This window comes from Melospiza melodia, chromosome 31, assembly GCF_035770615.1.
Source record: "Melospiza melodia melodia isolate bMelMel2 chromosome 31, bMelMel2.pri, whole genome shotgun sequence".
Lineage (NCBI taxonomy): Eukaryota > Metazoa > Chordata > Aves > Passeriformes > Passerellidae > Melospiza > Melospiza melodia.
Genome location: NC_086224.1, coordinates 1,102,729 through 1,129,716, shown reverse-complemented (window position 1 = coordinate 1,129,716; position 26,988 = coordinate 1,102,729). Strand labels below are relative to the sequence as shown.

The window sequence follows — 26,988 nt, the reverse complement described above, 5'->3', positions numbered from 1 at the left end:
ATGCCGTGGGACACTGAGGGACACGGAGGGACCTTCAGGGGCACTGGGGGACATTTGGGGACACTGAGGGACCTAATGGGACACTGAGGAACACCGAGGGACACTGAAAGGCATCTGGGGACGCTTTGGGGTAGAGGGGATATTGTGGGACCCCCGGGGACATTGAGAAACACCAGGAGACATTGTGGGACCCCCGTGCACGCTGTGTAGGAATGCCAAGGGACTGTGCGCCACATCTGGGGACACTTGGGGACCCCGAGAGGTGCCAGACACCCGCGGGCACCGTGGGACGCCCCCGGCTGCTCCGTAGCACCCCATAGGCTCTCATAGGTAACTGGGAACTCTGAGTGGGACCCCACAGGCCGCAGCCGCCGCACAGCTCGGCAGTACCCGGGGCTCCGAGGGACTCCCGGTGGTCCCGGGACTCCCCCCGAGGCTCCCCCGCCGCGAACCAGCCGATCGCATCCTTTTTGTCCCGTGCGCCGCCCCGTCGCGCCGCGCCGCTTAGTCCCGCCCTCCTCGTGTGCTGATTGGTCAGAGCCCCGGCGCTCTGCGCTGCCATTGGTCGGCGGCGCGGGACGGCCCCGGTTTACCGGGCAGGGGGCGCGGTTGCCGTAGCGACGGCGGGAGCGGCCCCGGCCCCGGCCCGGCCGCGGCGGCGCAGCGGGACGAGCCCGGCAGCGCGGCCCCGGCGCGGCTCTGCCCGCGGCCCCGGCTCGGTAACGGCGGGCGCGGCGGGGTGTGAGGGTGGCGGCGGCTCCGGGGCTCGGTGAGAGCGGCCGCTCGGAACGGGCTCCCCGCCCGGCACCACGCCTGGGACTGCGGGCGCTGATAGCGGTGTGGGGTCGCGGTGATAAAGGCGGCGGGTGCGGAGCTGGCCCGGAGCCCCGGGGGTGCGGCGGGGCGGGGCCCGGTTTGGCTCCCCGGGACAGCCCGGTGCTCTGGGACACTGCCCCGTGCCTTGGGATGCTGCCCGCCTCCTCTGGAGGTTGTTCCGTGCTCTGGGAGCACTGCCCGGTATCCCCGGGAGGCTGCCTGGCATCTGGGGCTGCTTCCCGGTGAGCCCGGATGCTGCCCGGTGCCCAGGGACTGTGCCCGGTGTCCAGGGACCCCTGCCCGGTGCCCAGGGACATCATCTGGTGCCCCGGGATTAGTGCTCAGTGCTCAGGGACAGTGCCCGGTGTCCAAGGACCCCTGCCCGGTACCGAGGGACATCTCCTGGTGCCCAGGGATCAGTGCCCGGTGCTCAGAGACAGTGCCTGGTGTCCTGGGACCCCTTCCCGGTGCCCAGGGATCAGTACCCGGTACCCAGGGACCCCTTCCCGGTGCCCAGGGAATGTGCTCGGTGCCCAGGGGAGGGCACACCTCCCTCATGCTCCCGGGGATCTCGGCTGCCGTTCCTGCCCCTCAACCCCATTCCTGTCTCTCACTCCCGGTAATCCCAGTTCCCATCCCCAGTTCCAGCCCTGGTCTGTCCCTGACCCACCCCCTGTCCCTCTGTCCCTCTGTCCGTCTGTCCCCTCTCCAGGTCCAGGACCCACCATGAACTTCGAGGGCCTCAACCCCTCCCTGCCGTTCCTGCCCCTCAGGCCCATTCCCATCCCTCACTCCCAGTAATCCCAGTTCCTGTCCATCCCCAGTTCCCCCATCCCATCTCTGGTTCCAGACCCCCGGCTGTCCCTGACCCACCCCTTGTCCCTCTGTCCCTCTGTCCCTCTGTCCCTCCTCTCCAGGTCCAGGACCCACCATGAACTTCGAGGGCCTCAACTCCTCAGCCCCATTCCTGCCCGTCAGCCCCATTCCTGCCCCTCAATCCCCATTCCCATCCCTCACTCCTGGTAATCCCAGTTCCCATCCCTGGTTCCAGCCCCCCTTCCAGCTCTCCTCTACCCACCCCTCTATTCCTGTGTCCCTCTGTCCCCCCCTCTCCAGGTCCAGAACCCACCATGAACTTCGAGGGCCTCAACCCCTCACCCCTGTTCCTGCCCCTCAGCCCCATTCCCATCCCTCAACCCCATTCCCATCCCTCACTCCCAGTAATCCCAGTTCCTGTCCCATCCCTGATTCCCCCATCCCATCCCTGGTTCCAGACCCCCGGCTGTCCCTGACCCACCCCTTGTCCCTCTGTCCCCCCTCTCCAGGTCCAGGACCCACCATGAACTTCGAGGGCCTCAACTCCTCAGCCCCATTCCTGCCCGTCAGCCCCATTCCTGCCCCTCAATCCCCATTCCCATCCCTCACTCCTGGTAATCCCAGTTCCCATCCCTGGTTCCAGCCCCCCTCCAGCTCTCCTCTACCTACCCCTCTATTCCTGTGTCCCTCTGTCCCCCGCTCTCCAGGTCCAGAACCCACCATGAACTTTGAGGGCCTCAACCCCTCACCCCTGTTCCTGCCCCTCAGCCCCATTCCCATCCCTCAACCCCATTCCCATCCCTCACTCCCAGTAATCCCAGTTCCTGTCCCATCCCTGATTCCCCCATCCCATCTCTGGTTCCAGACCCCTGGCTGTCCCTGACCCACCCCTTGTCCCTCTGTCCCCTCTCCAGGTCCAGGACCCACCATGAACTTCGAGGGCCTCAACCCCTCCCTGGCCGAGTTCGCTCCTCCCCTGCACCCCGCGCTGGAGCCGGTGCTGGACCCGCACCTGAACCCCAACCTGGTGGAGCTGGACCCCGAGGGGGTGGCCCTGGAGGGGCTCCCGGTGCCCGACCCCGTGCCCCTCATGGAGGGCATCTACAGCGAGCTGCACACGGCCGTCTCCGAGGTCGGCGTGCCCGTGGCCGTGGCGCACTTCGACCTGCACGAGGAGATGCTCTGGGTCGGCAACCACGGGGTACGTGGGGAGCTGGGGGAACTCTGGACAGGTTCTGGAGAGGTTCTGGAGGGGTTTTGGGAAGGTTTGGGAAGCTCTGGAGAGGTTTTCTGAAGGTTTGGGAAGATCTGGGAAGGTTTTGAGGAGCTCTGGAGAGGTTTTGGGAAGGTTTGAAAATATCTGGAGAGGTTTTGGAAGTTCTGGGAAGGTTTTGGAAAGGATTTGGAAGTTCTGAGCGGTTCTGGAGAGGTTTTGGGAAGGTCTGGGAAGGATTTGGAGAGATCTGGGCAGGATTTGGGAAGCTCTGGAGGGGTTTTGGAAGCTCTGTGGGGGAAAACCCCATAACCTGGATCTGGCAGAAGATGAAGCAACCCTCAGCTGTGTCACACTCACCAGGACAGGGAGTTGTGACATCCCTGTCCCCTCTGCTTTCAGGGCAGAGGGGACATGTTGGGATTTTTTGTTTATCCAGGGAAAAGCCTGAACTGCCTTCCCTGGAGTGCCCCCATAACCTGGAAAATCCAGGATCTGGCAGAGGATGAAGCAACACTCAGCTGTGTCACACCCACCAGGACACGAGGTTGTGACATCCCTGTCCCCTGTCCTTTCAGGGCCACGCCACCTCCTTCTTCGGGCCCACTCTGGAGCGCTACTCGTCCTTCCAGGTGAACAGCAGCGACGACATCCGCCAGATCCAGAGCCTGGAGAACGGCGTCCTCTTCCTCACCAAATCCAACCTCAAGTACCTGTCCCGGGGAGGCCTCATCATTTTCGACTACCTGTGAGTGCTCCTGGCCCCTCCAGCTTCCTGTGGATGCTGCTGGCCCCTTCCAGAACCTTCCCTGCTCCCTCCAGGGGCTGGGCAGGGTCTCAGGGGTGGCAGGGGTCTCAGGGGATTCAGGGGTCTCAGGGTCTCTGAGGTCTCAGGGGTCTCTGGGAAGTCAGGGGTCTTTGAGGTGTCAGGGGTTTCTGGGGGTCTCTTGGGTGCCAGGGATCCCTGGGGTCCCTGGGGTCTCAGGGGTGTCAGGAACCTCAGGTGTGTCAGGGGTCCCTGGGATGTCTGGGGTCTCAGGAGCCTTAGGGGTGTTGGGGGTCTCTGGGGTCTTTGGGGTGTCAGGGGTCTCAGGAGCCTTAGGGGTCTCTGGGGTGTTTGGGGTCTCAGAGGTCTCAGGAGTCTCTGGGGTGTCAGGAGGCTCAGAGGTCTCTGGGGTCTCAGGAGTGTCAGGAACCTCAGGTGTGTCAGGGGTCCCAGGGGCCTCAGGAGTCTCAGGGGTCATGGGGGTCTCTGGAGTCTCAGGGGTGTGGGGGGTGTCAGGGGTCTCTGGCATTTCTAGGGTGTCAGGGGTCTCTGAGGTCTCTGGGGTCTTTGGGGTCTCTGGGGTCTCAGGAACCTCAGGGGTCTCTGATGTCTTTGGGGTGTCAGGGGTCTCAGGAGCCTCAGGGGTGTCACAGGTGTCAGGGGTCTCTGGGGTCTCAGGACTTTCTGGGTTCTCTGGAGTCTCAGGTGTGTCAGGAGCCTCAGGTGTGTCAGGAGCCTCAGAGGTCTCAGGGGTTTCAGGGATCTCAGGAGTCTCAGGGGTCTCAGGATTCTCTGGGGTCCCAGGAATCTCAGGGGTCTCTGGGCTGTCAGGAGTCTCAGGGATGTTGGGGGTGTCAGGGGTCTCTGGGGTCTCTGAGGTGTCAGGGCTCTCTGGGGTCTCAGGAGTATCAGTAGTCTCTGGGGTCTCAGGAACCTCAGGGGTCTTTGGGGTGTCAGGAGTCTCAGGTGCCTCTGGGGTCTCTGGGGTCTCAGGTGTGTCAGAAGTGTCAGGAATCTCAGGGGCCTCAGGATTCTCAGGGCTCTCAGGGTGTCCTGCCTGTCCCCAGCATGGATGAGTCCGAGGACATGCACAGCCTCCTGCTGACAGACAACAACACCCTGCTGGTGGCCGGGCTGCAGAACCACGTGCTGGAGATGGACCTCAACACCGTGCAGGAGACACAGAAGGTGTGACTGGGCTGGGGCTTTGCTCTGGGATTCCTCCCTGCTCTTTCCTGGTCATCCCTGCTTTTCTCTGTCCATCCCTGCCCATCTCTGCTCTCTTTCCTGCCCTTTCTTGCCCTTCCCTGCCCTTCTGTGCCCTTTCCTACCTTTTCCTGCCCTTTCCTGCTCTTTCCTGCCCCCATCCCTGTCCATCTCTGCTCTCTTCCCTGCTCATCCCTGCTCCATCCCTGTCCATGCCTATTCTTCCTTGCTCATCCCTGCTCCATCCCTGCTCATCTCTGCCCATCCCTGCTCCCATCCCTGCCCTTCTCTGCCCTTCCCTCCTTTTCTCTGCCCATCCCTGCCCATCCCTGCTCATCCCTATCCATCCCTGCCCTTCTCTCCCCTTCACTCCTCTTTCCTGCTCCATCCCTGCTCTTCCCTGCTTATCTCTACTCTCTTCCCTGACCTTTCCTTCTCTTCTCTGCCCTTCTCTGCCCTTTCCTCCTCTTCTCTGCTCATCCCTGCTCCCATCCCTGCTCATCCCTACTTTTCTCTGTCCATCCCTGCCCATCCCTGCTCATCTCTGCTCCCATCCCTCCTTTTCTCTGTCCATCCCTGCTCCATCCCTGCTTTTCTCTGCCCATCCCTGCTCCATCCCTGCCCATCCCTGTCCATCCCTGCCCTTGGCTGATCCCTGCTCTCCCTCCTCTCTCCCAGTACACCGTGGAGGTGCCCGGCATCACCATCATGAGGCAATCCAACCGCTTCTTCTTCTGCGGCCACACCTCGGGCAAGGTAACCCCTGTTCAGGGAGGGGGAAAAAATCCCAAAATTCCAGCTCTCCCCAGACCTCCAGAGCCTGGGTGACCACAGGCAGGACCTCCCCTCTCAGGTGTCCCTGCGTGACCTGCGCACCTTCGTGGTGGAGCACGAGTTTGACGCGCACTCCGGGAGCCTGTCGGACTTTGACGTGCACGGGAACCTGCTGGTGACCTGTGGCTTCTCCAGCCGCATGAACGGCCTGGCCTGTGACCGTTTCCTCAAGGTCTACGACCTCAGGATGATGAGGGCCACCACCCCCCTGCAGGTCCACATCGACCCCTTCTTCCTGCGCTTCATCCCCACCTACACCTCGCGCCTGGCCATCATCTCCCAGACAGGTGAGGTCACGCTGGGGGTGACAATTCTATCAAAAATTCTCTATAATTCCATTTCTGAAACCTTTCTTTCCCCTCTTTTATCTATCCTTGTAAATTCTTGGAGTACAAATCTCTCAGTGCTCTCAGGTATCGGGATTTGAGGAACTGCTTGTCCTTTGCTGGACTGGGAGTTGGACTTGATGATCCATGTGGTTTCCTTTCAGCTCAGAGTATTCCATAATTTGAGAGGTCAGAGACAACACTTTCAAGTGTTGGAATTTGGAGATTTGAGGAACTTTTGGGCTTGTCCTGTGCAAGAACAGGACTTGGATTTGATGATCCTTGTGGGTTCCATTCAGCTCAGGATATTCCATAATTTGGGAGGTCAGAGATAATGCTCTCAGGTGTTGAGATTTAGGGATTTGAGGAATTTTTGGTGTTGTCCTGTGCAAGAACAGGATTTGGACTCAATGATCCATGTGGGCTCCTTTCAGCTCATAATTCAAAAGGTCAGGGAGTGTTTGGACAATGTTCTCAGTGTTTGGATTTGGGGATTTGAGGAACTTTTGGGTTTATCCTGTGCAAGAACAGGAGTTGGACTTGATGATCCTTGTGGGTTCCATTCAGCTGAGGATATTCCATAATTTGAGAGGTCAGAGATAATGCTCTCAGGTGTTGAGATTTAGGGATTTGAGGATCTTTTGGGATGTCCTTTGCTGGACTGGGAGTTGGACTCAATGATCCATGTGGGTTCCTTTCAGCTCAAGATATTCCATAATTTGAGAGGTCAGAGACAATGCTCTCAGGTGTTGGGATTTGGGGATTTGAGGAATTTTTGGGTTTATCCTGTGCTGGTCTGGGAGTTGGACTCGATCCTTATGGGTTCCTTTCAGCTCAGGATATTCCATAATTTGAGGGGTCAGGGACAACACTTTCAGGTGTTGGGATTTGGAGATTTGAGGAATTTTTGGTGTTGTCCTGTGCAAGAACAGGAGTTGGACTTGACAATCCAGCTTGGGATATTCCATAATTTGAGAGGTCAGGGACAACATTCTCAGGTTTTGAGATTTGGGAATTTGAGGAACTTTTGGGGTTCTCCTGTGCAAGAACAGGACTTGGACTCAATGATCCTTGTGGGTTTCTTTCAGCTCAGGATATTCCATAATTTGAGAGGTCAGAGACAGCGCTCTCAGGTGTTGGGATTTGGGGATTTGAGGATTTGAGGAACTTTTGGGCTTGTCCTGTGCAAGAACAGGACTTGGATTTGACAATCCATGTGGGTTCCTTTCAGCTCAGGATATTCCATAATTTGAGAGGTCAGGGACAATGCTCTCAGGCGTTGTAATTTGGAAATTTGAGGAACTTTTGGGCTTGTCCTCTGCAAGAACAGGAGTTGGACTTGATGATCCAGCTTGGGATATTCCATAATTTGAGAGGTCAGGGACAACACTCTCAGGTGTTGGGATTTGGGGACTGGAGAACTTTTGGACTTGTCCTACACAGGACCATGAGCTGCACTCTGCTCCTTGTGGCTCCTTTCCCACTCAGGACACCGCACAACGCTCATCCAAGCGCCGCCATCCCATATCCAGCACTGTGCCTGCCTCCCACACCTCCCTAGCACCAACATTTCCCCATTTTCCCTCCTCCCCAGGCCAGTGCCAGTTCTGTGAGCCCACGGGGCTGGCCAACCCCGCCGACATCTTCCACGTCAACACCGTGGGGCCGCTCATCATGACCTTCGACGTGTCTGCCAGCAAGCAGGCGCTGGCTTTTGGCGACTCCGAGGGCTGCGTCCACCTCTGGGCCGACTCCCCAGAGGTCACTTTCAACGCCTACTCCCGTGAGACCGACTTTGCCCTGCCCTGCATGGTGGACACGCTGCCACACCTGGATTGGAACCAGGATTTGGTGCCTCTGTCGCTGATCCCGGTGCCGCTGACCAGCGACGCGTTGCTCTCCGACTGGCCGGCCGCCAACTCGGCTCCAGCACCGAGGTAATTCCTAAATTCCTGCTGAAAGAATCCCCAGATTCCCACTCTGGCACAGTCCCTCTCTTTCCTCATGCCTAGAACAGAGGATGGAGGGATTAAATTAAATGAAAAACAGGTTTTTATTGAAGGATTTCAGTAGGTGCACCTTGGGTAGTTAAAGGTGAGTTTTTCACACTTTTATAAGGGTGATATATTTACATATTAGGGGTTAATCCTCCAATTAACAGCCTTGGGTAATGGAGTTACTTAGTCCTGTTACAGCCTCAAGTAATGGAGTTACTTACTCCAATTACAGCCTCAGGTAATGGCGTTATTTACTCAGCTCCAGCACCGAGGTAATTCCTAAATTCCTGCTGAAAGAATCCCCAAATTCTCACTCTGGCTGAGTCCTCCCCCTTTCTGTTCCTAGAACAGAGGATAGAGGGATTAAGTTAAATGAAAAGCAGGTTTTTATTGAAGGATTTCAATAGGTGCACCTTGGGTAGGTAAAGTTTATACCCAAGATGTTGGTCGTGAGTTTTTCACATTTTATAAGTTTGGTGCATTTACATAATAGGATTTAATTCTCCAGTTACAGCCTCAGGTAATGAAGGCATTTCCTCCACTTCCAATATGTGCACCTTGAGTAGTTAAAGTCTTGCAGAGGTTACACCCAAGATGTTGGTTGTGAGTTTTTCACACTTTTATAAGTTTAATGTATTTACATATCAGGGGTTTATCCTCCAGTTACAGCCTCAGATGATGGACTGAGTTACTCCAATTACAGCCTCAGGTAATGGAGTATTTACTCAGCTCCAGCACCGAGGTAATTCCCAAATTTCCACTGAAAGAATTCCCAAATTCCCACTATGGCACAATTCCCTCTCTTTCCTCATGCCTAGAACAGAGGATGGAGGGATTAAGTTAAATGAGAAACAGGTTTTTATTGAAGGATTTCAGTAGGTGCACCTTGGGTAGTTAAAGTCTCACAGAGGTTACACCCAAGATGTTGGTTGTGAGGTAATTCCCAAATTTCCACTGAAAGAATTCCCAAATTCCCACTATGGCACAGTCCCTCTCTTTCCTCATGCCTAGAACAGAGGATAGAGGGATTAAATTAAAGCAAGTTTTTATTGAAGGATTTCAGTAGGTGCACCTTGGGTAGTTAAAGGTGAGTTTTTCACACATTTATAAGTTTGGTGTATTTACATATCAAGGGTTAATCCTCCAGTTACAGCCTCAGGTAATGGAGTTATTTACTCCAGTTACAGCCTCAGGTAATGGAGTGAGTTACTCCTATTACAGCCTCAGGTAATGGAGTGAGTTACTCCTATTACAGCCTCAGGTAATGGAGTTATTTACTCCAAGTTTGCCCCCCTCAACTCACTGTTGTTTACATCTCTGAGAGCTTGAGTCAGGTGTCCTTGAGTTTCAGAGAGGAATTGTTTCATGTAAATGAAATGAGAGAACAGCAGCTGTCAGGCTGTGGAATTTTAAGAGTTATACCATAAAGCAGCACAGGGTCTGAAAAATATAAAAGCTGAATCCTAAGGCATTCCTGCTTGCCTGGGAAACACCAGATGAGTTTCCTGTGGTGGAAGTGTGAGGATGGTGGGACATGGTCCAACCTCCCTCCCTCCCACTCCCAGTGGGATCCTGCCTCTGCTCTGCCCCTGTGGGATCTCATTTTCCCTCTTCCTACCCCCAAAACCCCCATACTCAGCACTGCTGCCCTGTTATTGTGATGAAAAATGAACCTGGGGAGGGGGGAACGCTCAGGACCCCCTCAAGGTGGGTCCCTGAGCCCCCGTGGGTGGGTGGGAGATGCTGCTCTGAGCCAGGGGGTGTTTCCCTGGTGGATCCCAGTGGGATCCTGCCTCTGCTCTGCCCCTGTGGGATCTCATTTTCCCTCTTCCTAACCCCAAAACCCCCATACTCAGCACTGCTGCCCTGTTATTGTGATGAAAAATGAACCTGGGGAGGGGGGAACGCTCAGGACCCCCTCAGGGTGGGTCCCTGAGCCCCCCTGGGTGGGTGGGAGATGGTGCTATGAGCCAGGGGGTGTTTCCAGGCGAGCCCCCCCGGTGGATCCCGAAATCCTGCGCACCATGAAGAAGGTGGGGTTCATTGGCTACGCCCCAAACCCCAGGACCAAGCTCCGTAACCAGGTAGGAGGGGGATTTTTGGGGATTTTGGGAGGGGGTGGAGCTCTGTGCATGCTGAGGGATCCCCCAGGTTTCAGGACAAGAGGTGGAATCCCATCCCATTCCCTCAGGATGGTGCAGGTGGGGTTTGGAGGTGGCAGCTTCTCCTGAGCAGGGAGAGGGACAGAGTTGGAATTGCCAGGGATGGAGTTGGAATTCCCAGCTCCATCCCTGCGTGGCTCTGAGGGCAGGGAGGTCTGAGCTCTTGGGAGGGTTCATGGCACGTCCCTCAGCCTTGGGAAAACACTGCCCTGTGCTTTCCCACAGTGACAAAGCCCTGCCAGCAGGAAGGTGCAGGTCCAGGGAGGGCCCCGCTCTGCTCTGGTGGATCCCTTTGCTCATTCAGGGGGAAGCAGGAAAGCCCAGGAGCTGCTTGTGGGGTTTCTCCCCACCTCAGGGCTTCAGCTGCTCACCCCTTCTCCTCTCTGCCTGCTCCAAGATTCCTTACAGGTTAAAGGAGATGGACAATGAGTTTGACAACTTCAGCCAAGTCCCCGAGTCCCCCATCGGGCGTGAGGAGGAGCCACACCTCTACAGGGTGGCCAAGAAGTACAGGAAGGTGGGTGGTGGCCTTGGGGGGCTGATTTGGGGCACAATGGGGAACAGAATCCATGGGGAGGTGTTTGTTTCACCTGTCACATCTCTGCTCAGGTCACCATCAAATACTCCAAGCTGGGGCTGGAGGATTTTGATTTCAAGCATTACAACAAGACGCTGTTCGCAGGGCTGGAGCCCCACATTCCCAACGCTTACTGCAACTGCATGATCCAGGTAGGAGCTGCTCCAGTCCCACCCACACCCCTGTTTGTGACCCCCCCAGAGCCCCCCTGACTGCTGGTTCCCCACCAGGTGCTGTATTTCCTGGAGCCAGTTCGCTGCCTGGTCCAGAACCACCTGTGCCAGAAGGAATTCTGCCTGGGCTGCGAGCTGGGCTTGCTCTTCCACATGCTGGATCTGTCCAGAGGAGATCCCTGCCAGGTCTGTGCTGGGCTGGGCTGCCCGAGGGTGTGGTGCTGGGCAGGCAGATGGAAATTCCTGTCACTTGACCTCGGGGACATTGTTCTTGCCCCATGCCCAGGGAAGCAATTTTCTGCGGGCTTTCCGCACCATCCCGGAGGCGTCGGCTCTGGGCTTGATCCTGGCAGACTCAGATGAAGCCACGGGGAAGGTGAACCTGGGCAGGCTGATTCAGAGCTGGAACCGTTTCATCCTGACTCAGCTGCACCAGGAAACCCAAGAGCAGGAGGGACCTCAGGCCTACAGGGGGGCTGGCAGCAGGTGAGCCCACCCTGCCATGGGGATGGGACAGGGAATGAGCCAAGCTGGGGAGGGGGATTGCTCACCAGAGACCCCACCCATCCACCCCTCGGGAAGTTTCCTTGGCCACTCATGCCCTGAGGGATCCATGGGAATTACAGCTCTTCACATATTTGAACTTTGTGCTGAGCTTCTGCCCCACTAAAACCTGTTTGGAGGCTCTACAGAGGGGCTTGGAAGGTTGGGGCTGCTCTGATGGCTGATTCCCCAAAATCTGCTGGAATATTGGGAGTTGTGGGTCCCCAGCTTAGGGATCTCTCTGCTGTTTTTCCAGCAGTTTTGGCTCCTCGGGGGACTCTGTGATCGGGCAGCTTTTCAGCTGTGAGATGGAGAACTGCAGCATGTGCCGCTGTGGGAAGGAGACTGTCCGTGTGTCCTCCACGCTGCTCTTCACCCTCTCCTACCCCGACAGCACCGGTGAGAGCAGGGCCCAGCCCCCTCAGCTGGCTGGGGTTTGCCATCCACGATTTTTCCCAGCTGGAACACACCCACAACCAGGAGCTCCCTCAGCTCCAGGCGTGGTTTTCCAACCAGCCAAGCTTTTGGCTTTAAAAAAAAAAAAAACACTTTTGGGGCTTGACCTTCTGGTTGGTGGTTCTGAGGAAAACCCCAGAGGTTTGGCTGAGCTCAGTTGGTCAAGGTTTGTGTGCTGGAGGAGATGACGTTATTCTCCTTTCTCCCTGCAGAAAAACCAGCCAAGGATTACGAGTTTGCCCAAATTTTAAAGCGCAGCATCTGCTTGGAGCAGAACACACAAGCCTGGTGTGAGAACTGTGAGAAGTACCAGCCCACGGTGAGCCTGGCATGGGGGCACAGCCACGAGGGGCTGTGGGACCAGGGGCATGAGTGGGGCAGTTTCTCCCTGAGTCACCAGGGAACCTCCTGAGAGGATTCCAGAAATTCAGTTCCTGGTATTTCCTGGGCTCTGTGAATTCCTTTTGTAGGGACAAGGATTCAGAAGGGAGAAACAACCCCACAGGAGCTGTTGGAGCAGCTGTGTAATCATGGAAGTGCCCCCCAGGACTGCAGCCAGGCAGGAGAGGGAGCCAAGGCAGTGGCAAATGTCCCAAATCCTGCTTGGATGTCCCAAATCCCACTCAGATGTCCCAAATCCCGCTCAGATGTCCCAAATCCTGCTTGGATGTCCCAAATCCCACTCAGATGTACCAAATTCTGCTCAGATATCCCAAATCCTGCTTGGATGTCCCAAATCCCACTCAGATGTCCAAAATTCTGCTCAGATGTCCCAAATCCTGCTTGGATGTCCCAAATCCTGCTTGGATGTCCCAAATCCCGCTCAGATGTCCCAAATTCTGCTCAGATGTCCCAAATCCCACTCAGATGTACCAAATTCTGCTCAGATGTCCCAAATCCTGCTTGGATGTCCCAAATCCCACTCAGATGTCACAAATCCCATTCCTGGCCCGGCTGGCTGCCTTGGGGTATTTCCTGGGCTCTGTGAATTCCTTTTGTAGGGGCAAGGATTCAGCAAGGAGAAATAACCCCTCTGTTATCCTGGAAGTGCTCCCAGGAGTGCAGCCAGGCAGGGGAGGGAGCCAAGGCAGTGGCAGATGTCCCAAATTCTGCTCGGATGTCCCAAATTCTGCTCAGATGTCCCAAATCCCACTCAGATGTCCCAAATCCCATTCCTGACCTGGCTGGCAGCTCTGGGGTATTTCCTGGGCTCTGTGAATTCCTCTCACAGGGACAAGGATTCAGCAGGGTGAAACAGCCCCACAGGAGCTGCTGGAGCAGCTCTGTAATCATGGAAGTATCCCCAGGACTGCAGCCAGGCAGGGGAGGAAGACAAAGCAGTGGCAGATGTCCCAAATCCCACTCAGATGTCCCAAATCCCACTCAGATGTCCCAAATTCTGCTCAGATGTCCCAAATCCCACTCAGATGTCCCAAATCCTTCTCTGGGCTCTCATTCCCACCTGTCCCTCTCCCCTGCAGGTGCAGACCAGGAACATCCGCTGCCTGCCAGACGTGCTGGTCATTAACTGTGAGGTGAACAGCTCCAAGGAGGCAGATTTCTGGAAGACACAGGCTGAGGTGGGGGAGACTCTCTCGGCACGCTGGGGTTGAGGTGCCCGGCCCCGCCGAGGTTCTCACTCTGCTCTCGCTGCCTCTGGCCTCTCTCCCTCCACCTGAGGACCTGGTTGGAGGTTGGGTCATGCCTGGGGCATGGTTTGTGCCTTTGGAATCGGAAAAGATGAGATCTCCTGGCGTGGCAGAGCTGAAGGGACTGCAGGAGTGACTTTGTCCTTCCCCCAGTCCCCTGAGAGCACCTTGGGATGTTTGGTTTCCTTTGTTGTTTTTTTTTTTTTTTTTTTCCCTGTCACCAATATTTAATATTTTCCCTGCTCCTGGCCTGGCTGTCACCCGAGTGTCCCCAGGGCTGGCCTGTCATCGTGTGCTGATGCTTGCCTGTGTTTCGTTGCCAGTATTCCTTTCAGAAAGCCATGATGAAGAGAGGAGGCTTTGACATCACCAAGGGAAAGGAGATCTCTCTTGGAGACTGGTAGGTGACCATTCAGGAGGAATTTTGTCATGGAAAGAGTTTGGACATGGCCAGGGAGGTGGTGAAGTCACCATTCCTCCTGTTGGTGGCCAAGGAATGATGCTTGTGGCACTCTGGTGTGGGTGACAAAGTGGGGATTGGCCAGAGGTTGGACTTGATGGCCTTGGGAAGCTTTTCCAACCTCAAGGATTCTGATATTCTGTTCCTGTGGTGGCACCTCTGAGCAGTGACACCTCCTGGGTGATTCTATTTCTCATGTAAATAATGTGAATTTGATAACCTGCACCACATCCCCTTTGTCACCCACCTCGTGTCCCTTTTGTAAGTGACAAAAGCCCCGAAACCACATTGGCTGAGCACCTCACTCAGAGTCCTGCTCCAGGCACCTCCAGCTTGCCACAGAAATTGCAGGAAAATCAGAAAATCACAGAAAATCAGCTGGCCTGGTCGACATCTCCCTGCAGCTCAGCTTTCCATGATTCCCCGTGCAGGAAGGATCTGGGGAACCCCGACACGGGGCATTCGTATCCTTCCGTGGAGGAACTGAAGAACATTTGGATCCCTCACGCCATCAAGATGAGGTTGACCAAGAGCAAAGAGCTCGATGTGAGCAACTGGAGCGAGACTGATGAGGTAAAGTGGCAAAATAACTGTGGGTGAGGTGACAGAGCCACCACAGGTGAAGTCACAGAATCAGGGATGAATTTTCTGTGGGTGAAGTGACAGAGGCACGCGGGAGCAGAGCTGCCTCAGAACCACTTTCTGCTGAGAGATGATGAGGAGGTAACTCAGAGGAGCACCAAAAATGTTGGTTTATGGGGCTCAGACATTCCTAATTCCTCCCTCAGCTGAGCCCAACAGACGACCCCGAGTCCGTGTACATCTACGACCTCATGGCCACCGTCGTCCACATCCTGGATTCCCGCACTGGGGGCAGCCTGGTGGGGCACATCAAGGTGGGAGAGACCTACCACCAGCGCAAGGAGGTGAGACCCTGAGACCCCATCAGCCCCCTCTGAGGGGGATCTGTCATTCCTGGCTCTCTCAGCCAAGCGTGGAGGGGTTTGGGCTGAACGTGCCAAGAGCTGTGGGGCCCCTCAGGGGGAGGGAAGGGTTGAAGAAATCTCCTTCCCACACCCACTCAGGCTGGTTCCTCCTGGGCACGGTGCCAGCTTTCCTTGTACTTCAGGTAAGGGCAGGGACGTCATCAGCCTTCCCGAGGAAAGGGCTGGTCTGGGCAGTCCTGGTTTCTGCTGGAGATGCCCAAGGCAGGAGTTCCCAGAGTTGTGTCAAGCCTCCATCCCCGTCTCTTATCTCTTGCATCTCCCTGGAGTTTTGCTCAGGAGCTGGGCAGAGCCCAGAGCCCGTCCAGGCCAATCCTTTCTGGTCCTTTGTCACCAGCCAGGGCAGCAGGGATTTCCCCACGGTGTCCCAGGAAGGGCGGGGGTTCCCACATGGGCACAGTCACACCCTCCTTTCCCTGGTAAGCGGGCAGAGCAGTCACTGCTTGTGCTTTTCCCCCTCTCTCAGGGAGTCACACACCAGCAGTGGTACCTCTTCAACGACTTCCTCATCGAGCCCGTGGACAAGGTGAGCACCGAGGTGACAGCACCTCATGGAGCCACCAGGGCTGTCCCTGAGCGTCCCCTCTCCCCTGCAGTGCGAAGCTGTGCAGTTTGACATGAGCTGGAAGGTTCCAGCCATCCTCTACTACGCCAGGAGGAACCTCAACTCCAAGTACAACCTCGTCAGTGAGTGCCTCCCCTCCCGGGGTGGAAGTGGCGGCGGCGGTGGCACCGCTGAGCTCCTTCCCCTTTCCCTGCACAGTCAAGAACCCCATCGAGGCCAGCGTGCTCCTGGCTGAGGCGTCGCTGGCCCGCAAGCAGCGCAAGTGCCACGCCACCTTCATCCCCCTGATGCTCAACGAGATGCCCCAAGCTGGAGACCTGGTGGGCTTGGACGCCGAGTTTGTCACGCTCAACGAGGTGGGGGACAAAGGGACATGGGGGATGGGGTTCTTCTCACCTCCCCGTGTCCCCTGTCACCCTCTGGGGCTGTTGGTCACCACGTGTCCCGTCCTTGGTGGCAGGAGGAGGCCGAGCTGCGCAGTGATGGCACCAAGTCCACCATCAAGCCCAGCCAGATGTCGGTGGCCCGGATCACCTGCGTGCGTGGGCAGGGTCCCAACGAGGGTGTGCCCTTCATCGATGACTACATCTCCACCCAGGAACAGGTATGGGGGCCCACCTGGGCTCACACAGCTCCCCAGGCCACCAGGAGGGACATGGGCCTGCTCTGCAGGTGGCAGTGACCTCATCTGGGCACCTGTGTATTCTCTGTAGTGACCTTACTTGGACGCCTCTGTGTTCCACATGGTGTCCTCACCTGGGTACCTGTATTCCCCATGGTGACTTCACCTAGACACTTGTGTGCTCCCCATGAACTCCTCTGTCCTCTATGGTGACCACATCTGGACACCTGTGTGCTCCCTGTGGACAGCTGGGTGCACCCTATGGACACCTGGCTGCTCTCCAGGGACCCCTTTGTCCCCTTTGGTGACCTTACCTGCACTCCTGTGTTGTCCATGGGGACCTCACTCAGACACCCACCTACCTGGGTGCTGACCATGGACACCTGGGTGCTCTCCATGGACACCTGGGTGTTCCCCTGTGTTCTGCATGGTGACCTCACTCGGACACCCACCCACCTGGGTGCTGACCATGGACACCTGGGCACTGACCATGGACACCTGGGTGCTCTCCATGGGCTCCTGGGTGTTCTCCATGGACTCCTGAGTGCTCCTGTGTCCTCTGTGGTGACCTCACCTGCACTCGGATGTCCTCCATGATCACCTGGGCCTGTTGTCCCACACCACCAACCCCTCCCCAGTGTGCTGAGAGGGGAATTGAGGAGGGGGCAAAGCCCCTGGTCCCTGCACCCCCCTCCAGGTGCCCTGATCTCTCCACAGGTGGTGGATTACCTGACCCAGTACTCGGGGATCAAGCCAGGAGATTTGGATGCCAAGATCTCCTCCAAGCACCTGACCACGCTCAAATCCACCTACCTGAAGCTGCGTTTCCTCATCGACGTGGGCGTCAAGTTCGTGGGCCACGGGCTGCAGAAGGATTTCCGTGTCATCAACCTGATGGTGACAACCTGAGCCCCCTCCCTGGCCATGGTGGGGGGCTGGGGTGGGGCTGGGAGGGGTCCCTGACCTGCAGCAGGACCCCATCCCCTCCCCTGGGGAATCTGCAGGCAACCCCAACAAGGGAAGAGATGAGAATCTGGTTTGAGAAAGGCAGATTTATTATTTTATTTTATATATTTTATATATTATATATTATATATTATATATTATATATTATATAAAATATATTATATAAAATATATAATAAATATATGTAATGTATATTAAATTGAATATATTAAATATATATCAAATATATATTTATATATTTATATATAATATATTGAATATATTATATATTTTAATATATAATATACAATATATAATATATATTTAATAGATATATATTATATTAAAACTATACTAAAATAATAGAAGATATGAGAAAGAAGAGATAAGAATCTTGACTCCATGTTTCAGAAGGTTGATTTATTATTTTATTATATATATTATATATAATATTAAATATATGTAATAAATCTATATAATATATATTAAATCTATATAATATATATTATATTAAATATATAATATCTATTATATTAAAACTATACTAAAATAATAGAAGAGATGAGAATCTTGACCCCATGTTTCAGAAAGGCTGATTTATTATTTTATGATATATATTATATTAAAATATATCATAATTATATTAATATATATTATATTAAAATATATCAACCATACTAAAATAAGAGAAGAAAGGATTTCATCAGAAGGCTTGAAAGGAAAAGAATGGAATGCTAATAAAATCTTGTGACTCTCAGAGAGTCCGAGACAGCTGGACTTTGATTGGCCATCAATTAAATTAATTAATTTGAGACCACTCAAAGATGCACCTGTCGCATTCCACCACAGCAGCAGACACTTATTGTTTACATTTGTAAACTTCGAGAAAAAGTCCAACAAAATGATTTTTCATCAGACATTTCCATGCCACCCACGCAGGTGCCCAAGGACCAGGTGATCGACACCGTGTACCTGTTCCACATCCCGAGGAAGAGGATGATCTCCCTGCGCTTCCTCGCCTGGTACTTCCTGGGTCGGTACCGGAGCTCGGCGATCCGGAAGGGGCGGAGCCCCACCGGGAGGGTCCCGGTGCTGACCCGGGCGTGTCCCCGTCCCCGCAGACCTGAAGATCCAGGGGGGAGACCCACGACAGCATCGAGGACGCGCGCACGGCGCTGCAGCTGTACCGCAAGTACCTGGAGCTGAGCCCGCAGGGCGCCGAGCCCGAGGAGTTCCGCAAGGTGCTCAAGGGGCTCTACGAGAAGGGCCGCAAGCTGGACTGGAAGGTGCCCGAGCCCGACAGCCAGAGCAGCCCCAAGCGTAAGATGGCACTGCTGCGTCCCCTCCCCGTGTCCTCTGTGCCCTCCCTGTGTCCCCTCTCACCTTGTTGTGTCCCTTCTCGCCGCGCTGTGTGTCCGCAAACGGGGTCGTGTTCCCCCTGTCCTCTCTCCCCTGCCCATGTCCCTTCTCACCCCCGTGTCCCCTCTCCCCTCCTGGTGTCCCCCTGTCACCCCAGGGTCCTCTCACCTCCCCGTGTCCCCTCTATCCCTCCATGTGCCCGTGTCTCCTCTCCCCTCTGTGTCCCCTGTCACCCCGGTGTCCCTTCTCACCCCTGTGTCCCCTCCCTGTGTCCCTTGTCACCCCGATGTCCCCTCTCCCACTGCCATGTCCCCTCTCCCCCCCCCCCCCGTGTCCCCTCTCCCTTTCCAGTGTCCCCTCTCCCCCTGCCATGTCCCCTGTCACCACAGTGTCCCCGGTGTCCCCTCTCTCCCCTCCCCATTTCCCCTCTCCCCCTGGCGTCCCCTGTCCCCCCAGTGTCCCTTTTCCCCCTGCCATAGCCCCGTGTCCCCTCTCCTCTCACAGTGTCCCCTGTCACCCTGATGTCCCATCACCCCTGTGTCCCTCTTTCCCTGCCCTGTCCCCTCTCCCCCACAGTGTCCCCCTCTCCCCCTGCCCTGTCCCTGGTGTCCCCTGTCACCCCAGTGTCCCCTCTCCCCTCGTGTCCCCTCTCCCCCCAGTGTCCCCTGTCACCTCGGTGTCCCCCTTCCCCTGCCCGTGTCCCCCTCTCTCCCCATGTCCCCTCTCCCCTGGCACGTCCCCGTGTCCCCGGTCACCCCGGTGTCCCCATGCCCCCGGTGTCACCGTGGTGTCCCCACAGACGGGGCCGTGTTCCCGCCGGTGCTGGCCCTGTGACCGGATCCCCCGCGAGGAGCGGCACCGGGAGCAGACCGGACACGGCACCGGGAGCAGACCGGACACAGAGCGTGGAACTGGAACCAGCAGCGGGCCCGGGGCTGTCCCCGACCCGCCCGACCCCGCCCCGGGCCCGGTGCCCCGGGGCTCCCCTTCCTTTCCCTGCCGGTACCGGGAAGCACTGCCCGACCCCCGCCCCGCTCGCCCGCCGGACCGGGCGCCCTCATAAAGCAGCCTCGGACCCCCGTGCGACCGTGTCCTCCTTGGCTCCGGGGGGCGGCACCGGCACCGGGGGCACCGGGCGGTACCGGGATTGGGGCACGGCACAAAGGATCGGGGCTGGGGTCGGGAGCAGGGCACGGAGGAGCCGAATCGGCACCGGGACCGGAACCGGGAGAGGAGGGGAAGAGGAAGGATCGGGTACAGAGCAAAGAGCGGGGCTGGCACCGGGACACGGCAGGAATTACCGGGGCTGGGAGCAGGGACGTAGTGCAGAGGAGCCAGCCCGGGGCTGGCACCGGGGACACGGCAGGAATGACCGGGACCGGGCTCGGAACGGACCGGGGCACGGCAGGACGGACCGAGACCTGGGCATAGACGAGGCTGGCACCGGGGGTGCTGTAGGAAGGACCAAAGTTCGGTCCGGGACTCAAATCGGGGGCACGGCAGGACGGACCGGGACCAGAGCAGGACGGATCAGGACCCAAACGCGGTCTGGGGCTCAAACCGGGGGGCACCTCACGACGAACCCCGTCCCGGTCCCGGTCCCAGGTCGCGGCTAAACAGGGGAGGGGGCGTGGCCAGACAGCTCCAGCGGGCGGAGTCACATCAGGCCCCGCCCACTCGGGGCCGAGCGCCACGCGGCCGGGCCCTGGCAACGGCGGGGCCCTCGGCGCCCGTCCGGGGCTGCCCTCGGTGCCGCCTGCTCGCGGGACGGCGCCGCCGCGGCTCTCGGAGCCGCCTCTGCTGGTCTGACCGGTCCGACCGGCTCCGCCGCCCGCTCCGGCTCGGCCGCTTCCCGCTCGGAGCGGCCGTGACCCGCGGCGGTGCGGGCCGGGGGGGCGCGCCAGGACCGGCGGCGCCGCGGGGAGTCCCGGGGCAGCCGGTCCGGTGTGAGGGGCGGTGGGAGCGGGACGGGAGAGCGGCCGGTACGGGGGGCGCAGGACGGGGGGGCTCGGCCGGGCCCGGGGTTCAGGATGGGGGCGCAGCTCGGGATGGCTCGGCTAAGACCGGGATGAGGGGGCATCGGGGAAGGGGATGGGCTCGGCTGTGGGGGCGAAGGGCTCCATAGGGGGCTATGGGGGATCCCGGAGGGGAGGGGGCTCTGTGAGAGCTGTGCTCTATAGGGGAGGGGGCTCTATGGGGCTCTGAGCGCTGCCTTATAGGGGAGGGGTCCCTCTAGGGGCTCTGTGCTCTGCCCTGTAGGGGAAGGGGCTCTGTGGGGCGGCTGAGCTCTGCCCTATGTGGGAGGGGGCTCTGTGGGGCTCTGGGCTCTGTCCTATAGGGAAACGGGCTCTGAGGGGGTTGTGGCCTCTGCCCTATAGGGGAGGGGGCTCTGTAGGGGCTGTGCTCTACAGGGGAGGGGTCTCTGTAAGGGCTTTAGCCTCTGCCCTATAGAGGAGTGGGCTCTGTGCTCTGTCCTTTAGGAGAGTGGTCCCTGTAGGGGCTCTGGGCTCTGCCCTATAGGGGAGGGGTCCCTGTAGGGGCTCTGGGCTCTGCCCTATAGGCAGGGGGCTCTGTGAGGGCTCCGGGCTGTGCCCTATAGCGAAACGGGCTCTGAGGGGGTTCCGGCCTCTGCCCTATAGGGGAGGGGGCTCTGTAGGGGCTGTGCTCTATAGGGGAGGGGGCTTTATGGGACTCTGCCCTATGGGGAGGGGTTCCCGTGGGGTCCAGCCGCACTAACGGGACTCGGAGCGGACCGGGAAGGGGAACACCATGGATGAAGCCCTAAGGAGAGCCGGGGGGACCGGGCAGGGATGGCCCTTGGGTGGGACGGGGTGCGGGGACAGCGGGGCCACCCGGAGCCCGCAGGTGACAGCGCTGGAGCTGCCCCGTGCCCGCAGGTGACAGTGGAGCCCTGAGGATGCGGGGCCGGGTCCCGGGAAGCTGCGGAGCCCCGGGGATGCGGGACCGGGTCCCGGGAAGCTGCGGAGCCCCGGGGATGCTGCTCGGCCTGGCCCTGGCCTTGGCATCGCTGCTGCCCGCGGCCGGAGCGCGCCGGAGCCAGGACCTGCACTGCGGAGGTGTGGGGGGACACAGGGGACACAGGGGACAAGATGGGATGGGACAGGGTGGGAAATTGGGGAAAGGGAGTACAGGGACATGGGGACAGGATGGGACAGTGGGGACAGGGTGGGAGATGGGGGAAAGGGAGAACAGGGACAGGGGGAACAGTGGGGACAGGACGGGGACAATGGGGTCAGGATAGGACAGGGGGTACAGGGGAGGGAAAGGGAGGACAGGGACATGGGGATGGGATGGAACAGTGGGGACAGGGTGGGAAATGGGGGAAAAGAGAGTACAGGGACATGGGGACTGTGTGGAACAGGGGAAACAGGGCAAAACAGGAGGAAAAAGGAGGGAAAAGGGAGGACAGGGAGAGGGGGACAGGGCAGGGCAGGGCAGGTGGGAAAAGGGAGGACAGGGACAAGGGGACAGGATGAAATGGGAAAACAGGGCTAAACAGGAGGACAGGGACAGAGGAGACAGCAAGACAGGACAGAGCTTGGGGGTGACACTGGGACCAGCTGGACCCCCAGGGGGACAGGCTGAGGGTGTCCAGGCCATGGAGACCCATCCCAGTGTGCCCCAGTCACACCGGTCTGCCTCTGGGCAGCCACAGGAGCACTCATGCCATGTGTCCCATGTCACCGTGTCCCCCACAGCCTGCCGGGCGCTGGTGGATGAGCTGGAGTGGGAAATCGCCCAGGTGGACCCCAGGAAAACCATCCAGATGGGCTCGTTCCGCATCAACCCCGACGGCAGCCAGTCCGTGGTGGAGGTGAGGCCACTCCCGGTGTCCCTGCTCCCGGTGTCCCCGCTCTCAGGGCCACTCCTGGTGTCCCTGCTGACCCCTGCCCGGTTCCTCTCCCGGTGTCCCCGCTCTCAGGGCCACTCCCGGTGTCCCTGCTGACCCCTGCCCAGTTCCTCTCCTGGTGTCCTCGCTCCCAGGGCCACTCCCAGGGCCTCTCCCGGTGTCTCTGCTTTCAGTGTCGCCACTCCCAGGGACCCTGCTGACCCCTGCCTGGGGCCACTCCCAGTGTCCCCACTCCCAGGGCCACTCCCAGGGGACTCCACTGACCCCTGCCCATTCCTCTCCCGGTATCTCCATTCCCGGTGTCCCCACTGAGCCCTGCCCATTCCTCTCCTGGTTTCACCCTTCCCAGGGACCCCACTGACCCCTGCCTGGTGTCCTCCTGGTGTCCCCACTGACCCCTGCCCGTTCCTCTCCTGGTGTCTCCCTGGTGTCCCCACTGACCCCTGCCTGTTCCTCTCCTGGTGTCTCCCTGGTGTCCCCACTGACCCCTGCCTGGTGTCCTCCTGGTGTCCCCACTGACCCCTGCCCGTTCCTCTCCCGGTGTCCCCATTCCCGGTGTCCCCACTGACCCCTGCCCGTTCCTCTCCCGGTGTCCCCACTGACCCCTGCCCGTTCCTCTCCCGGTGTCCCCATTCCCGGTGTCCCCACTGACCCCTGCCCGTTCCTCTCCCGGTGTCCCCTCCCCGGTGCCGCAGGTGCCGTATGCCCGGTCCGAGGCGCACCTGACGGAGCTGCTGGAGCGGGTCTGCGAGAAGATGAAGGAGTACGGGGAGAAGCTGGACCCGGCCACGCAGCGCAAGAGCTACGTGAGGGTCATCTCCCATGATGGCACCAAGATGGACCTGTCCGGGGTCAAGTTCGACGGGGACGTCATCAACAGCCTGAAATTCGCGGTGTGTGAGGGGAAAAATGGGGAGAAATGGGGAAAAAATGTGGGGAAATGGGGAGGAAAATGGGGGGGAAAAGGAGGACAGGGACATGGGGACAGGATGGGACAGTGGGGACATAGCAAGAGCTACATGAGGGTCATCTCCCATGATGGCACCAAGATGGACCTGTCCGGGGTCAAGTTCGACGGGGACGTCATCAACAGCCTGAAATTCACGGTGTGTGAGGGGAAAAATGAGGAGAAACTGGGGGAAATGGGGAGGAAAATGGGGGGGAAAGGGAGGACAGGGACATGGGGACAGGATGGGACAGTTGGGACATAGCAAGAGCTACGTCTGGGTCATCTCCCATGATGGCACCAAGATGGACCTGTCCGGGGTCAAGTTCGACGGGGACGTCATCAACAGCCTGAAATTTGCTGTGTGTGAGGGGAAAAATGGGGGGAAATGAGGAGAAACTGGGGGAAATAGGGAGGAAAATGGGGGGGAAAAGGAGGACAGGGACATGGGGACAGGATGGGACAGTGGGGACATAGCAAGAGCTACGTCTGGGTCATCTCCCATGATGGCACCAGGATGGACCTGTCTGGGGTCAAATTCGATGGGGACGTCATCAACAGCCTGAAATTCGCTGTGTGTGAGGGGGGAAATGGGGGAAAATGGGGAAAAATGTGGGGAAATGGGGAGGAAAGGGAGGACAGGGACATGGGGACAGGGATGGGACAGTGGAAACAGGTGGGAAATGGGAGAAAGGGAGGACAGGGACGGGGGGATGGTGGGAAATGGGGGAAGGGGAGGACAGGATGGGACAGGGGAGCAGTGGGGACAGGGTGGGAAATGGGGAAAAGGGAGGACAGGGGCAGAGGGACAGGGTGGGAAATGGGGCAAAAAATGGGGGAAATGGAGGGGAAAGGGAGGACAGGGATGTGGGGACAGGGATGGGACAGTGGGGACACAGGGCAGGACAGGTGGGAAATGGGAGAAAGGGAGGACAGGGACATGGGGACAGGGTGGGAAATGGGAAAAGGGAGGACGGGGACAGGATGGGACAGTGGGGACAGGGTGGGAAATGGGGAAAAAGGAGGACAGGGACATGGGGACGGGATGGGACAGTGGGGACAGGGTAGGAAATGATGAACAGGGAGGATAGGGACAATGGGGACAGGGTGGGAAATGGGGGAAAGGGAGGACAGGGTGGGACAGGGACAAGGGGGACAGGGCAGGACCGGTGGGAAATGAGGGAAAAGGGAGGACAGGGACATGGGGACAGGATGGGACAGGGTGGGAAATGGGGAAATGGAGAACAGAGGCTCCCGTGGGCTGGCGGTGTCACCGTGTCACCGTTGCAGTGCGAGAGCATCGCTGAGGAGTACGAGGACGAGCTGATCGAGTTTCTGTCACACGAGGCTGACAACGTCAAGGACCGGCTCTGCAGCAAGAGGACGGGTGAGAGGGGGGCCTGGGGGGCTCTGCTGCTGTTCTGGGGGGCTCTCCTCCTCTTCCAGGGGTCTCTCCTGTTCCATCGGTGCTGGGATGGGAGGAGACACCAGGCCCAGAACTGGGGCTGTCCCACAGGGTCTCTCCTGCTGTTCCTGGGGGTCTTTCCTGCTGTTCCAGGGGGTCGTGGCTGCTCTGTCAGTGCTAGGATGGGATTTTCTGCCAGCCCAGAGCTGGGGCTGATCTTGGGGGTCTTTTCCTGCTGTTCTGGGGGTCTCTCCTGCTCTTCTGGGGGTCTCTCTTGCTTTTCCTGGGGTCTCCTGCTGTCCCTGGAGGCCTTTTCCTGCTGTTCCTGGGGGTCTCTCCTGATGTCCCAGGGGGTCTTTCCTGCTCTTCTGGGGGTCTCTCCTGTTCTAGGGCTTGTGGCTGCTCTGTCAGTTCTGGGATGGCATTTTCTCCCAGCCCAGGGCAGGGAGGAGTTTCAAATTCTTCCCCAAATCCCAGCACCCCGTTGCAGAGCCGGGACCCTGCTGGCCCTGGGGCTGTTTTGGGATGCTGGGGCCGAGCCAGGGCAGCTGCTGTGCTGACTGTGTGGCCTCTCCTGGCGCATCCAATGGCCCTGTCCCATCCTGGGGCTATTTCCAGCTCACAAACAGCCAGGTCAGGGCACGCTGTGACCTTTGGGCAGCCCTGGACGGGGCCCTGGACGGGGCCCTGGACGGGGCCAGGGCAGCTCCCTTTGTACCTGGCACAACCTCCAGGGCAATGCTCTGCCCCAGGGCATCCTGAGGGTCTCCACTGCTGCTCCTGAGGCTCCTCCTGCCCTGAGGGGACAGAGCAGGGACAGGCCAGGCTGTGGCTGTGTCCAGACAGCCTCGTTTGTCACTAAGCACAGGACACAGGCAGGGAAATGCCACTGGTGCTGGCTCAGGTCACAGCAGGGACTGGTCCTGGGAGGGGACACAGGGCTGTCATATCCTGGGGGTCTGGTGCATCCTGAGGGTCCCACAAAGCTCAGATGTGACCCGAGGGTCCCCCAGGGCTCCCCCACACCCCCATTGTCCCCCGTTGTCCCCACAGACCTGTGTGACCACGCGCTGCACATCCCACACGACGAGCTGTGACTGCCTCGGGAGCGGGGACCGGGATGGCACCGGGACCCACCGGGATGTCCCCAAGGATGTCCCCAGGAGCCACCTGGATCTCCTTGGGACCCACCAGGACATCCCCAGAACCCACCAGGACATCCCCAGAACCCACCAGGGCGTCCTTGGGACCCACCAGGACATCCTTGGGACCCACCGGGATGTCCCCAGGGACGTCCCCAGGACAGACAGATCTCCAGGACCTCCCCAGCTGCCTCACCCCGTGCAGAGCTCCCGTCCTATTTATTCCCCATCCGGGGCCACCGGGACGGCCACGGGGCCGGGGCCACCTCCTGGCTCCTGTGGGGACATTTCAGGGACATTCCTGCCCCGCTTTTGGGGGACATGGGGACACAGCGGGGCTCGGGGTGGGGGGCTTGGGGACCCCCCTCTGTTTTGCAGGCAATAAAGGGGCTGTGGGCAGCTCTGGTGTGGTGTGTGTGTGGGGTGGGGACAGCAGTGTCCCCATGTTGTCCCCATCGTGGGTGGCTCTGTGTCACCCCAAGGGGGTACAGCCCCTCGGCCAAGCCTGGTCACCGTGTCACCCTTTGTCACCTCAGGCCATCCACCGTGCAGGTGCTGGCTCTCAGCTGCCACCCGCTGTCATTCCACCTGCCACTGAGAAGGTTCTGGCCTCTCTGCCATGTCCTGTGTCACCTCATGTCACCTGGCCAGGGGACAGCAGCGGCAGGAGGGCTCTGCCCCTCTCTTGGCACTGTTACCCCGTGTCACCCCATGTCACTCCATTGTGTCACCTGGGCCCGGCAGGACAATGTCCTGGCCTCAGCGGCCATGGTGACATGCCACCCCCTGACGTCACCGCTGAGCCACATGCCACATCCTATCACTTCAAGCCACTGTGGCCACCTACAGGATGACGTCATGGGTTCCTGTGACCTCATACCGCCCCGCCGAGCGCCTGATGACGTCACGGGGAAGCCCCCCGCCCTCGCAGCCGAACCCCACCGGGACACCGGCGAGGCCCCGGGGATGACACCGGGCCGTGACGTCACGCACTGCGGCCGGTGACGTCGAGACGGGGCGGGCACCCCCTCACCCCACCCCTGGTCCTGATCAGGCGAATGCGGCGGCCACCTATAGCTTGCGCCCCCCGCCACTTCATTAGCGTAGCCCCGCCCCACGGCGCGCCGCTTGACCA

General features: G+C 58.6%; 2 protein-coding genes across 2 annotated transcripts; both read left to right on the top strand.

Annotated features, from left to right (window-relative positions):
- Window positions 1-674: 674 nt before the first annotated feature.
- Window positions 675-19,438, top strand: PAN2 (poly(A) specific ribonuclease subunit PAN2). The gene is given in 27 exon segments (XM_063179371.1): window positions 675-719; window positions 2,547-2,833; window positions 3,424-3,593; window positions 4,679-4,799; window positions 5,496-5,573; window positions 5,671-5,938; window positions 7,572-7,914; window positions 9,962-10,058; window positions 10,534-10,653; window positions 10,746-10,865; window positions 10,944-11,072; window positions 11,173-11,372; window positions 11,686-11,828; window positions 12,098-12,204; window positions 13,367-13,465; window positions 13,858-13,934; window positions 14,426-14,567; window positions 14,783-14,920; window positions 15,465-15,524; window positions 15,595-15,685; window positions 15,762-15,919; window positions 16,024-16,167; window positions 16,903-17,082; window positions 18,070-18,163; window positions 18,252-18,265; window positions 18,267-18,450; window positions 19,289-19,438. Coding segments are annotated over 26 exon segments (3,585 nt in total). The 5' UTR covers window positions 675-719; window positions 2,547-2,560; the 3' UTR covers window positions 19,324-19,438.
- A 968-nt stretch (window positions 19,439-20,406) lies between these two features.
- Window positions 20,407-26,252, top strand: CNPY2 (canopy FGF signaling regulator 2). Its single transcript, XM_063179400.1, has 6 exons — window positions 20,407-20,471; window positions 21,387-21,566; window positions 22,209-22,324; window positions 23,056-23,253; window positions 24,597-24,693; window positions 25,765-26,252. The coding sequence occupies exons 2-6, from the start codon at window positions 21,407-21,409 to the stop codon at window positions 25,806-25,808; spliced, it is 615 nt and encodes a 204-aa protein (XP_063035470.1). The 5' UTR covers window positions 20,407-20,471; window positions 21,387-21,406; the 3' UTR covers window positions 25,809-26,252.
- The last annotated feature ends 736 nt before the right edge of the window (window positions 26,253-26,988 follow it).

What these genes read in the sequence shown, in the direction of transcription:
- CNPY2 (XM_063179400.1), top strand. Translation starts at nt 21,407, where the DNA reads ATGCGGGGCCGGGTCCCGGGAAGCTGCGGAGCCCCGGGGATGCGGGAC. An exon ending in GCAGCCAGTCCGTGGTGGAG is followed by an intron (nt 22,325 to 23,055) that starts GTGAGGCCACTC and finishes CCGGTGCCGCAG; the next exon opens with GTGCCGTATGCCCGGTCCGA. An exon ending in TCAACAGCCTGAAATTCGCG is followed by an intron (nt 23,254 to 24,596) that starts GTGTGTGAGGGG and finishes TCACCGTTGCAG; the next exon opens with TGCGAGAGCATCGCTGAGGA.